The following is a 14,198-nucleotide window of genomic DNA, read 5'->3' on the forward strand; positions in this document are numbered from 1 at the left end:
TGGTGGCGTGGCACACATTTGTTGGGAGTCTATTCCCAGCATAAAGGGGTGACGCTCCTGTGGTGGGCATTAGGCAAAAGGTGTGCAGCTCAGCTCCAGGCCCATTTAGTTGGCAGTTGCAGCAGAGGCCAAGAACAAGTGGGCTAATTAAAAAGAGTGTCAGCTGCGGTGTTTGAGCTCGCTGCTAATTGCACTTAGGCCTCCAAACTGCTGTCCAGTCCTGACAATGTTGGATCACTACTGACCAGATCTGGACCAGTGACCTAGAATCAAATGTATAATTGAGAAGCAGGTTCCAGGTACAGCTGGGTTTACAGATGAGGAAAGATAATAAATACTATGACTATTGAACCTCAGAAGAAGAAGATTTACAGGGGAAGGAAATAATTAAGCGCATGAAGGCTGCGGTGGCTATCACTCAGTACCATCATTTTAGTATATCCCATAGAACCAGGACCAGGGGTTCTCCTCAAGTCTACAGGAATATTTATGACAAATAAAAGGAATACTGCATCTGAACTTAGTCATGGGCAATCAAAGTTTAGTACAGCAGAGAAATTTTAAAAAGTATCTGAATAATGTGACAACAAATATCATCTGTAGCTAGGGGGAAGCTGATTGCTATGGGTCTGGAGGGTATCTTCCCCTCACCTCCTTTCCTTCCCTGACCAATGATAGCACTGCACAAATAATTAGGTGGATTATGGTGATAGTTGTTTTTTTTTCCACATTCTGCTACATCATCTGATACATATCTGAAAAACCAGTGGTAGAGACAGGAGAGAGAGCATGATTTCCCATTGGTCTCCTTTGAGACAGAAAATTTTGTTTTCCTATGTATGTTTGTAGCAGGGTGGTTTGCCCTGGTGCTGGAGAGCCTAAGGCCAAGCTAACCCTGATTACAGAGCCCCACCTCAGGGGAATCCTATAAAGAGCAGAAGGTGGCTGTGATAAGGGAGGGAATTAGAGGGAGAGAGGCTTCCGCAAAGAAGACCATGAGAATTGCTTCAGCTGGAAAGGGCTGGGAGTAGCTTGCTAAGGCAGAAAGGACTGTGACTAGACCAGGGGATTGTGTGCTGTACCCAGCTGGAGGAAAGACTTTTGTGTTGAGTTTTGAACTTTAATAAATCAACCCCTAAGGAGGGCTTTTGTTAATGTAGTGGACAAGCCCTGTGTGGAGTTTAGCTGGAGATCCAAGAAGGGAAACTGAAGTGAGCTGCAAGCAGGGCTGCCATGAGGCTGCCAGCAGGCACCATGAGGTGGCCACTCATCTACAGTGGTATATAACAAAATAAGTGAAAAGGCATTTCAAAGAAAAATGCCCCAGTCCATTTGAAAAAAAGCCCCTCTCTCCTATGAGCCTTCTCTACTGTGGGGACTGCTGGATGGAAGAGAGCACTAATAGGGAGCTGCTGTGCATCCTTTTCTCCACCCCACTAGTGAACTGTCCTTGAATAAAACAAGGAAAGTTTTGCCTCTTCTCTAAAAAATTACATGACATTTTTGTTTTAAAAACATCCTTCCTCCTGTATTAAAAGCCACCTGCAAGTCACCCTTCCCCTCCTTTTCCCAAGTGGAGAAAGGGTCTTCCTTAGCTCAGTCACTCTGTGCTCCGCACATGAGCTTGTGCAGCTGAAGTGTGAAATTAATACCCACCAGAAGGAAGAAGGAAGGGAAGCTCTGCTCACGAGGGGTGGAAGGAAACCCTAGAACCCCAAGAGGGAAAGAGGATGTGACCAGGTAGCGAGAAGGGCAGAGAGTCCCTAGGTGCACAGGAGATGACCTCTGTCTGACATTGAGTGACTAGCAAAGTCTGTCTTCATCAGCTCCTTGTGTATATATATGTTTTCTGCAAAGGAGGGAAGTGGGAGAGAAACTGCCATTCCCCAACTGGTCATTGATGCTGGCTCATGACTTAGGCTGGCTCAGTGATCAGTAGAGACTCTGTGATGTAATGAAGGGTTATGACATCAGGAGTTTGCTGATAGACTTGCCAGCAGGGACTGCTTGTTAAGCCAGTCATCACTCACTCATTTAAGTGACACCTGGAATTAGGGTCATGCAGCTGCACCTCAGACACCCTTGCATGACAGTTTAAGATTTCAGGACCCAAACAAGGATTGTGGGGGGGTGCCGTGAGGAGGAGGATTCTCCAAGCTGTCCTTCCATGCCATCAGTTGAAGATGTCTGACAGGCGAGATTCAGAAAAAGAAAAACTCAGTACTCTTTCTGATGTGGCAAAATTCAACTATGCCTTGAAGCAGTTTCAGACACTGATTGGAAAAACAGTTGCCCAGAAGAGGGAGGAAAGATTAGGGATGTACATTAAAGATGAGGGTAAGAGGCATTATCTTTCTGATTGAAAGACGTGTAATTTTGGGGTGAAGTCTGGGTAGCTAGGTGGGATGGCCCAGGATTCTACAGAAGACCCAAACTGGCATACAGGCTAGGGCTCGCCTTCCCCACTTTTAAGGGAAATATGCAGATTGCTCTAAGAAAATATTTCCCTGGTAAGTTAAAACCTACAGCAGTCTCATTATGGCCAGATTATGTTACTGAGCCATTTACCCACAAAAACGTATTCTTCCTGGCAGCATCCTCTCATAGTGATTCCCTGTAATAATACTTGATTAATCCTTACATAGTGCTTTGTGTGTTTGAATGAATCAAACACATGAACCAATTAATTGTCCAAGTCAATCCATTTATATTATCATAAGTAACTCAACCTCATGTAGGTTGTTACCAATGCAGGCCAGCAGCTTTAGGTGCACAAAAATTCAGCTTTATCACAGAACTCTTTTTGACCTCAGAATACTCCTGGGTGGTAGGTTAGCAGAATGCTCTCTTAACACCCCTCAGAGTAAGCCAGAATTGGGGATGGAAGATTTCCATGCCATTTTCCTTCTTACCCTGCAGGTTTTCTAGGCTGCACTGTTTGTTTGTAAAGTACTTTTAAACCCATGAGATTTTTGGAAATTAAGAAGGTAGAATCTTTTTTGGCAGGGATGCTAGAATGAATTCAACAAGAAGACTGAGAACTTGAACATTAATGATGCTGAAGGTGAAATCAAGCCAGGAAACAAATGTAGTATCGTAGAAATGTAGGGCTGGAATGGCCCTCAAGAGGTCATCCAGTCCAGCATCCTGGTATTGAGGCAGGTCCAAGTAAACCTAGACAATCCCTGACAGGTGTTTATCTAGCCTGTCCTTAAAATCTCCAGTGATGGATATGCCACAACCTTTCTTGGAAGCTTATTCCAGAGCTTAACTACTCTATAGTTAGAAAGTTTTTCATAATATGTAACCTAAATCTTTTTTGCTGCAGATTACACCCATTGCTTCTTGTCCTACTTTCAGTGGACAAGGAGAACAATTCATCACCATCCTCTTTAGAACAGCCCCTAATATATTTAAAGAGTGTTATCATGTTCCCCCCACCCTCCTCGCCAGTCTTCTTTCCTCAAGATTGAACAAGCCCATTTGTTTTTAAACCTTTCCTCAGATGTCTGGTTTTCTAAACCTTTTATCATTTTTGTTGCTCTCTTCTAATGCTCTCCAATTTGTCCATATCTTTCCTAATGTGTCGCACCCAAAACTGGACACAGTACTCCAGCTTAAGCCTCACCTGTGCTAAGTAAAGCTAGGAAATTGTCTCCTGCATCTTATCCAAAACATTCTTGTTAAAACACCTCAGAATGATATTAGCCTTTTCACAACTGCATTACATTGTTGGCTTATCTTCAATTTGTGATCCACTATAACCCCCAGATCCTTTTCAGCAGTACTACTGTCTAGCCAGTTATTCTCCAATTTGTAGTTGTTCATTTCATTTTTCCTTTCTAAATTTAGCATTTTATGTTTGTCTTTATTGAATTCCATCTTGTTGAATTCAGACCAATTTGTCAAGGTAATTTTGAATTCTAATCCTGTCTCCAAAGTGCTTATAATGCCTCCCAGTTTGGTGTCATCTGCAAATTTTATAAGCATACTCTCTACTCCATTATTCCAAATCATTAATGAAAATATTGGCTAGAACTGGACCCAGGACTGACTCCTGCAGGACCCCGCTAGGTACATCCTCCCAGTTTGACAGTGAACCTTTGAGTATGATCTTCCAAGGAGTTGTGCATGCATCTTATAGTATTTTCTGCTAGACCACATTTCCCTAGTTTGCTAATGAGAAAGTCATGTGGGACTGTGTTAAAATCTTCCTAAAATCAAGATCTCATCTACTGCTTTCCTCACCCCTCCAGCAATCCACTGGGCCAGTAACCTGTCAAAGAAGGAAATATGAGAAGAAATATTTGCTAGTGTTCAACTCTGATGGATTTTTTTGTTTTGTTTTGTTATTCTTGTTCCAATACAGATGAAATAGATTATGATAAATTTTATGAGACAGTACAAACCCTCTTTGGTCCAGAAGTGAAGGATCAAGATGTTAAGACCTTTTTCAGGAAGATTAGCAACAACCCTGATGGAAGGATAGAATGGTGTGAGGTAAAGTTTACATATAATCTGAAATAGTAGAATGTCAGGTTAATTTATGCAAGTATGTGATCATTGACACCATGGAACAAGAATGGATTCATGGAGAATGCACATAAAGTGACATTTCCATGTCATTTATTATTGGTTCTATAAATCTTTCATCTGCTACATCCTTTAAAAAAAGGGATCTGGCTTTGAGGCTAGATGGAAAATTAGCTAAAACTATTGTTCTGGTTGATTAGAGAATAAGTGAGAGGTAAAATGTGAAGGACTGGCTTAGGCCATCTTGTTTGTAATAATATGAGCCTTTATCCAAGATGTTAACAAAACCCAATAATAAATACAATTTTGACAAGCTGAGAAAGAAAGAGGAAACATTTATTTTTAGTTTGGTGGTGAACAGTTAAAATACATGTACAGCCAAAAATCTTAGGGACAAATTTTGGGTTTGGATGCACACATGTCTCCAGTGAGAGCATGCACATTGCAGGAGAGGGGAGATAAATTTGTGCCTTGGACTTTTTCCTCTGTACAATCTGCTCTCACCTGGGGAGTTATTAAACATCTCAGGGTCAAATCTTCCAAAATGCTGAGAACCTGCTGCAAGATAATGACCTGCTAGCGGGAGGGGTCAGTGAGAGGCATCAGTGCCCTGCAAGATGTGATCTTTTCGGTGCTGTGTGCAGGGCTGCCCAGAGGGGGGAGCAAGAGGGGCAATTTGCCCCAGGCCACGCAGGGCCCCCCCGAGAGTTTTTCGGGGCCCCTGGATCGGGGTCCTTCACTCGCTCCGGGGGCCCTAGAAAACTCTCGCGGAGCTTCTTCTGCTCCTGGTCTTCACCGGTGGGGGGGTCCTTCCGCTCCAGGGTGGAAGGACCTCCCACCACCAAATTACCGCCGAAGCAGGATCTGCTGCCAAAGTGCAGCCGGGTCTTTGGCGGTAATTCAGCGGCGAGAGGGCCCTTCCATTCCAGGACCCGTCACCGAAGTGCCCCGAAGACCCGCGGTGGGCCCCCACCGCCGAATTACCGCCCAAGACTCGGCTGCGGGTCCCGCTTCAGCGGTAATTTGCTGGCAGGGGGCTGCTGCCACGGGTCTTCAGGGCACTTTGGCGGTGGGGCCTGGAATGAAAGGACTTTCGCCGCCAAATTACGGCCGAAGCGGGGGCCCCCCGCTGCCGAAGACCCCAGGCCCCCGGAATCCTCTGGGCAGCCCTGGCTGTGTGTTAGGGTACAATAATCATTGTTCAGGGTAGAATTTAACCAACAAATACCATGCTTCTAGGTGCAAAAATTAGCATATAAGGCCTGGCTCTGCCCTCAGGAAACTCTTGCATTTAGGCACCTGAATGAGCATGTAGGTGCTCAGATACCTCCTGTAAAGGACTGGCTGCCTTGCGGGTGTGTTGTGAGGATTCATTCACTCTTATAACAGGGATGAATTTGGCTCTATAATTTGGAAATGGAAAGTGTTATAGAAGTGGTGGCATTTTAACTGAAAGGTGCTTAATCATTGAATTGTTGTGGTTATGACTGAGCCTATACCAAAGAAGTATATGATTCTAAATAAAAATAGTCATGGAAAATAGCTTTACAAGCAGCCATTCTGTGTAGGATGTCTAGCTGTATGCAATGATTAACCTTTCAGTTAAAATGCCAACTGTACCCACGACATCCTATTACCATAAGATTTTTATCTTCCACTTGGACAGCTACCAGAGCTGGGCACTGGGGACCTGATAACACCTACAGTGCAGTGCGGTGCCTTTCCTAGGATTGCACTGTCAGCATTGGCTATATGGGTGCAGACTTATTTGACCGCCCTTGTGGCCCAGAGGAACAGTGTTACTAACTAAACCATGTTATAAATTCAATAGGCAAACTTCCTCGTTAGTCTGGAGCATCAAATGATGTTTAGTGATCTCTGAGCTACCCAGCTCTTAGCCTTTGATAATCTGTGCAGAACATCTTCATATAATTTTCTAGAACCACTGCAGTGGCAATGCATTTGGTCCTGGCAGTCTGGTAAAAGAGCTTCCATCCTAGAGTGATTCTATCAAGTCCCCGACTTAAATATTTTTGCTTGTGATTTTGTTCTTTATGATATCACTCTACTAAGAAATTATTCTCAGATCAACTGTGTGTGTCAAGACAAAAAAAATGCTTCACATTATCTGTGGGGCTTGGATGAAAGCTGTGATATGGTTGGCTGAAGTAGTTAACTTCCAGTCAATGTACATGAACCTATAGGGCCTTTTTGTCAGCTAGGTCTTTAAATCATGACCAACCTTTTTGTTACGGCATTCACCTAGGGAAAGCTCAATGTAAAACTCTTCTCCCTTCATGTCCTCGCCTTACATTTCTTCCCTGTTCCTTCTTGCCTCCTCTCTTAAGATGAGACTTGAAAGGAGAAGCTGTTGGTAACCACCTCTCTCAGCTTTCCTTTGAAACTCTGCTAGCAACAGAACAGAAGAAAATGGGCATTTTCAGTGTTACAAGGACATGGTGCACAAGAGACGGGTTCTTGAAATAGCCAGTGATGCTAAGAAATATACCAGCTACACTATAGGAGTAGACAAATTTTAGTCCCTTCAAGTACCTCTGCATCACTTCTTCAATCTTGTAGGACCCCTTTGCATGGAGGGGGGGATGCAGACAGAGTGACTAAACAGAGGGGCTTCTGCACCTCCTGTATACTGCTAAGGCAGGCTCCACACCTATCCTAAATAGAGCAGCATGGAAAGGACCAGATGGCAGCAGACTGGGAAGGATGTACTAAATCCGTGGTTTAAAAGACAGTGAGCCTTGCACAGAGAATAGCAGTGGCTATTCAGACCCAGCAGCTGATATAGTGGCTGTGTAACAGGGATTGTATTGGGGAGGAGGGTGAATTCCAGCTTCCCCAATCCTCCCAAACCTTAGCTTGATCACCACTTAAAATATTTTCCTGGGAGCGGTGAATTTTGCCCTAAGAGTTTAATTCATCCAATAATTGGATTAAGGCTGTTGTAAAAGAGTACAGGGAAAATGAAAATGACAAAATGACAGCCAGCATTACCCATGTACATTAGGGGAAAGATTTAAAATTACTCAGAGCATCTTCATTACTTCGCTTTACAACAGCATTGAGAAAAAATGGTTTGATGTACAATTTTTTGGCACATTGTGCACAAGAGGGGAAATCACTCACCACTGTTATTAAATGTACTCACTACCGTTATTAAAAGGTGGGCGCAGGGGGACTAAAAGAAACAAAAGGACATAGGGATGTTACAGAAGGCTGCTCTTCATCAACCAAATCATGCTTCAGGTGGTAAAAAAGACCAGACCTGATGGATGAGGTTGTGCATTTATATGGAAGTGTGTCATTATTATTTATGAACGGTACAATGGAATAAATCCTCCCCAGCCCCCAAAAAGGAATATACCATCCAGCTAGTATTTTATGTAGATCTGGCTGAAATTTGTCAAAATATTTTTTTTAAAAAACATGGTTTTTCAACCAAAATGAATGTGGTCAAAATTTTCTGGGTTTTGTTGTTTGTTTTGTTTTTGAAAACCAAAATTTGTTTTGGTTGTGATTGGGGGGAAAAAATGGAAAAAAAATAGAGAAATATTTGGGAAAAAGAGAAACATTTTCACGTTTTTCTGCAAAAAATAATAATCATTTTTCAACGAGCTCTAGTTGTAAGTGCTTGGGAAAGAAACCAGATTGAAGCTGGCTGGAGGACTCTCTTCTCACCACTAAGTATCAAAAGAGTGGAAAGGACTGGTTAGCATCTGTAAATGACCAATAACAAGCGGCAGAAACCTGGTGGCATGACATAGGTTCATAGAGTTTAAGGCCAGAAGGGACCATTATCTCATTTAGTTTGACCTCCTGTATAACTCAGGCTGTTAAATTTCCCCTAACTACCTCTGTATTGAGCTCAGTAATTTGTGGTGTTGCCTTCCACAGTTTTGTCTTTGCTGTACACCATAGCCCTTGGAACTTCCTGCTCCAGAAAGCACAGGCTCTGTACCACTCCAGCTGGAGGAGAATTGCTGTAGTCTTTTGGCAGCAGCAGGTCTCTAACACAGTTGATCAGTTCTGATTCCATCCCAGTAAAGGGCAGTGGTATACATAATACCTGCCAGTTTATTACAGCATATTGAGGTTACCAAAGCAACATGAGAATGTGACAGACTTGGGAAAATACATCAAAACTGCTTTCAGCTGCAACCTGGGATAGAGGGTAGGGTACATTTTGTTTTGATTGCCTGTCATTTGTGCAGTTTACAACTGTTTACCTGATCAGAGAAACTCTTAAAGGACACCTGGCCCTCTGGCTGCTTTAGAAGCAGGAGTACAAAAACCCTTGCTGGATGAGGATTTTAAATATCTAGGCTACCCAATTAGTGTGCCACCAGCACAAATGCTGTCTGAAGGTCCCAGGTCCCAGACCTATAAGCATTCTTCAGGAACATTATAGTAAATGCCAGCATTTGAATTCATTGTGTTAGAGCAGAAATTGATTAAAAACTATCAATTGGGGAGCACTTGAGCTGGTGAATTTTATATTTGTACGTAGGATGCTTAAGATGCCTATTAATATGGAAGAAAGTAGTGTATTGTAAAATTGAATTAACAGCTTTCTTCATAGATAGCTCTTGAAAATGGACACTGTGGGAGGGAAATTTGAGATTTTAAAACATCTCCACTCTACAAATAAAAGTTTATTTTTCCTTGCAAGAAATTATGTAATGACTAATAATACAGAATAGTTAGAAAGTCACCCCAGCAATAATTCTGAAAATGGCACTGCTTAATTATGTGATGTCAAGAAATAGAAGGAATTAAAGAAATGAATGTTCTATTGAAGCTAGTTCATCTAGGTTTAGCCATAACCAGCATTCTTTGAAATATGACACTGCAAAGAAAAGTTGCAGAGGTTTCTTTTAGTGTGAAATCTGCTGATAATGTGAATTAGAAGCAATCTGTACACCTTGGATGACTTTATAAATGACAGCACGTACCAGGACATTAATCTAGGAGATGTATCACGTGGAGACTGGGTAATAAATGGAAACGGAAGCAAGAGCTGGAAACTGAACTATGAAAACCTGCAATGTCCTGCAATTGTCCAGATGTTACCTATACTAGAACAGGGCAACGATTGTTTTCAAGGAGGGGAGAAACAATAACACAAAATGTGGACAAGTCAGATGTGCTAAATGACTTTGTTTCAACTTTCATCAAAAAGATTAGTAGCAATTGGATGTCTAACATAGTTAGTGCCAGTGAAAATGAGGTAGGATCAGAGGCTAAAATAGGGAAAGAACAAGTTAAAAATTACTTAGACAAGTCAGATGTCTTCAAGTCACCAGGGCCTGATGAAATACACCCTAGAATACTCAAGGAGCTGACCAAGGAGATATGTGAGCCCATTAGTGATTATCTTTGAGAAGTCATGGAAGACAGGAGAGATTCCAGAGGACTGGAAAAGGGCAAATATAGTGCCCATGTGTAAAAAGGGAAATAAGGACTGCATGGGGAACTATAGACCAATCAGCTTAATTTCAGTACCCAGAAAGATAATGGAGCATATAATTAAGCGATCAATTTGCAAACACCTAGAAGATAATAAGGTGATAAGTAACAGTCAGTATGGATGTGTTGGATTTCAACAAATTGAGTCAAAGCAACCTAATAGCTTTCTATTACAGGGTAACAAGCCTTGTGCATGGGGGGACGCAGTAGACGTGATATATCTTGACTTTAGTATGTCTTTTGATACTGTCTTGCATGCCCCTCTCAGAAACAAACTAGGGAAGTACAACCTAGATGGAACTACTATCAAGTGGGTGCATACCAGGTTGGAAAACCATTCCCAGAGAGTAGTTATCAGTGGTTCACAGTCAAGCTGGAAGGACATATCGAGTGGGATCCTGCAATGATTAATTCTGGATCCAGTTCTGTTCAATATCTTCATCAATGATTTTGATAATGGCACAGAGAGTACACTCAAAGTTTGCAGACGATACCAGCTTGGAGGGATTGCAGGTGCTTTGGAGGATAGGATTAAAATTCATAATGATCTGGACAAACTGGAGAAATGGTCTGAAGTAAATAGGATTAAATTCAATAAGGACAAATGCAAAGTACTCCACTTAGGAAGGAACAATCAGTTGCACACACACAAAATGGGAAATGACTGCCTAGGAAGGAGTACTGCAGAAAGGGATCTGGGGATCATAGTGGACCACAAGCTAAATAGGAGTCAACAGTGTAACACTGTTGCGAAAAACCCAAACATCAATCTGGGATGTATTAGCAGGTGTGTTGTAAGCAAGACATGAGAAGTAATTCTTCCGCTCTACTTCGCACTGTTTAGGCCTCAACTGGAGTAATGTGTCCAGTTCTGGGCGTCACATTTCAGGAAAGATGTGGACAAATTGGAGAAAGTCCAGAGAAGAGCAACAAAAATGATTAAGGGTCTAGAAAACATGACTTATGAGGAAAGATTGAAAAAACTGGGTTTGTTTAGTCTGGAAAAGAGAAGACTGAGCAGGGACATGATAACAGTTTTCAAGTACGTAAAAGGTTGTTATAAGAAGGGAGAAAAATTGTTCTTCTCAACTTCTGAGGATAGGACAAGAAGCAATGGGCTTAAATTGCTGCAAGGATGGTTTAGGTTGGACTTTAGGAAAAACTTCCTACTGTCAAAGTGGTTAAGCATAGGAATAAATTGCCTAGGGAGGTTGTGGAATCTCCACCATTGGAGATTTTTAAGAGCAGGTTAGACAAACACCTGTCAGGGATGACCTAGATAATACATAATCCTGCAATGAGTGCAGGGGACTGAATTAGATGACCTCTCAAGGTCCCCTCCAGTCTTACAATTCTGTGATTGTAATGGCTTTCAGTTTATTGTTTGAGCCCAACCAACATTATGTCCACTGTCATAGGTGATGCGTGGAGTGGTGTGCGGGGGGGAGCATATGGGCTCAAGTGCACACCCCCCAGATTTCTGCTTGGCCTGCTGGGTGGGAGGGAAAAAGGATCTGTCCTTCTCCCACTGCGCTGCCCCCCTCCCTCTGGCATGCTTGGCCCTTGTCCCTGGCAGCTGAGCCCGGGGAAGGAAGCAGAAGAGGCAGGACCAGCCACTTCTCACACCGACCGCTCAAGGTGGCTGCTTTGTGCAGCACAGCAGCTGCCTGTGAGAGAACCTGACTGGGGCGGTGGCAGCAGCAGGCTGCCCTTCACCCAGGCCTGGCTGCCAGGGACAGGGGCCGAGTAAGCCGGAGTCCCCTCTTCCCCCTGGCACATTTCCGGCTTGCTCAGCTCCTGTCCCTAGCATCCGGGCTTGGACAGGGGGGTGGCCTGCCACTACCTCCAGAGCCAGGCTTTCTCTCAGGCAGCTGCTATGCTGCACAGAGCAGTGACTGGGAGCCGCCAGCTTCAACTGCATGAGAAGAAGCTCCGTTCTGCTTCCTATCAGGACCTGGCTGCCAGGGAGAGCAGATGAACATGCTGGTGGGGGGAGGCACAGTGGGAAAAAGACAGAGCCCTCTGCACCTCCCTGCTCAGGTAACTCCATTAGGGCAGGGAGAGCGCAGCAGCCTCAGGCTGGGTGTAGGGTGCTAGGGATGGGGTCATTGAGCAAAGGAGACATGTGAGGCAGTCATGTGTCCTCTCCTTTAGATTGTGCCCCCGCCCCCCGAAGAGGCATGCCTCATTTAGGTCCACTGTAACTCATTCTTAGCTAAATTGAGTCAAACCAGCATTGTACCCAACATGGCCAAAGGAATCCACAGTCATTTTTGATCTCTCATAAGCATGCATAAAATGAGAGGACCAAATCATAAACATTTGTAGGTTAAGTTAAGCCATTTAGATATGACTCTAATAAGGTCAAATGGATTTGACACCGTTCCAAGATATTAAGGCACAGGAGGCGTTGTTTGTTTTGTTCTATTTTGGTTGATAGCAATGGTTTAGTGGTGGCTGCAAGACAGGTAATTTTGGAGAGAGGCAGTGTTCTCTAGTGATTAGAGCAGGGGACTGGAAACCAGTACTCTTGGGCTCTCCTCCTAGTTCTACCACTAATTTGCTTTGTGACCTTTCACAAGCCTGGCTCCTGTTCTGTCTCCACTCTGTCCACCTCCCACACCATTCACAGTCATCCCTCCATCCTTTTAGACTCTCCTCTTCAAGCCTCACATCCATTCCCAGCTTTCCCCTCTTCCTTCTATAGCTGCTTTGTTTCTTTCTCTCAGTGAAATACGGATGGCCCTCTGCTGCCATCCAAGGTCAGAGGGACCACCATTCTTTGCACCCTCTCTCTCAGCAGTGATCTCACACATTCACACAGTCTCTACTATCAATGACTCTCCCGTCTGTGTCTGCACTTCTGACCTGTCTCTGACATCCCCTCCTGGTTGCATTGCCATCAGCTCCAATTTTGCCTGGCCAAAACAGAGTGCCTTCCCTCCCAACTCCTTCCTTTCTCAGTCACTGACAACCTCACCTCCCTCCGTGTCACTCAGGCCCACCGTCGGAGATTCTGTCTTTCACTCCCCCGCTCTCCCTCAGGTTGAGAGGCAGAAAAGTTGTGAATGTGTACACTAATTGTATATATGAGTTTTTTTTCTTTTCTTGCACTCTTTGTATTTCTCTTGCATGGACTTTGGGGTGAGCACTGGGCCTTTTTCCATGTTTGGACATCATCTTACCGCAAAAGGTACATCTACACTGCAGTCCTAAGTGTAACTACAGCATAGGTGGACATACCCATGCTAGCACAGATAAAAATAGCAGTGAAGACACAGTGGCATGGGCTTCAGTGAGGGCTAGAAATGTGAGTATGTAATCACTGTCCCCTGTGTGTTTATACAGACTGAGCTGCTGCATCTACGCTAATCTATGTAACCGTGCTAGCCTAGGTAAAGCCACTGTGCTGTAATCAGGCCTCGGACTGCCATGTAGACATACCTAAAAGGGGCCCCAGCCTGGACTGGGGCCTCTAGGAGCTACCACCATGTAAATATTAAATAACAATTGACACATTCAATGATAGCTCTTCAGCTGGACACACATCTTTCAATGTTTCCTGAAAAAGTTGTATACTAGTACTAGCAATAATCAAGGGATTTAATCAATGTTTAAAAGGGGCAAGAATCAACTATTTGCCATATTTTAGCATCATCAGAATTATTGGCAATGTTAAGGTTGATTTACTTCAGAGACCAAAGGAAGAGGGTGATGCTGTGATATTGCAAAAGGAATCAGTAGGGTGTGACTGCAAAATGTCACTTAAGAAAACTGTACAGGTAAGAGGAACTCTGGAGAGACAACTGCAGAGCAGCAGTAAGAGGGGTCAGAAGGAAGAATGTAAAGGGCTGTGATTGACAGTTGACTGCAGTATCATTTAGAGTGTGAATGACTGAGGTCACATCAATGCCATGAAAGATGAGAGCACTAAAGCTGTCCTGCAAGACTATGCAAAATGTTCTGTACATGGCACTAAAGGGCATAAAGTGGAACTGTCAGGATGGATAATAGATGTAATAAAAGAGAAAATGACTAGGAGAGACAAATGTGCAAAGATTTGACTTGCATCCTAATACACTATTTTTAAAACTAGTGAGAGAAAAGTAAATGAAGAGACTTTGATAGAGTGTATGACCTATTTGGATCTCGGAAGCCCATGTGGCTGCTAAGGTAGAGTC

The 14,198-nt window shown here is 43.5% G+C and overlaps 1 protein-coding gene across 1 annotated transcript in view; it reads left to right on the plus strand.

The window, feature by feature from the left end:
- Positions 1-2,183: 2,183 nt before the first annotated feature.
- The window catches only part of WDR64 (WD repeat domain 64), a 137,467-nt gene continuing 125,452 nt past the window's right edge, over positions 2,184-14,198 (plus strand). The window contains exons 1-2 of the mRNA XM_032771094.1: positions 2,184-2,337; positions 4,370-4,500. Coding sequence (XP_032626985.1) covers positions 2,184-2,337; positions 4,370-4,500 — 285 coding nt within the window. The remainder of the gene's footprint in view (positions 2,338-4,369; positions 4,501-14,198) is intronic.

Source organism: Chelonoidis abingdonii, chromosome 3 (assembly GCF_003597395.2).
Source record: "Chelonoidis abingdonii isolate Lonesome George chromosome 3, CheloAbing_2.0, whole genome shotgun sequence".
NCBI lineage: Eukaryota > Metazoa > Chordata > Testudines > Testudinidae > Chelonoidis > Chelonoidis abingdonii.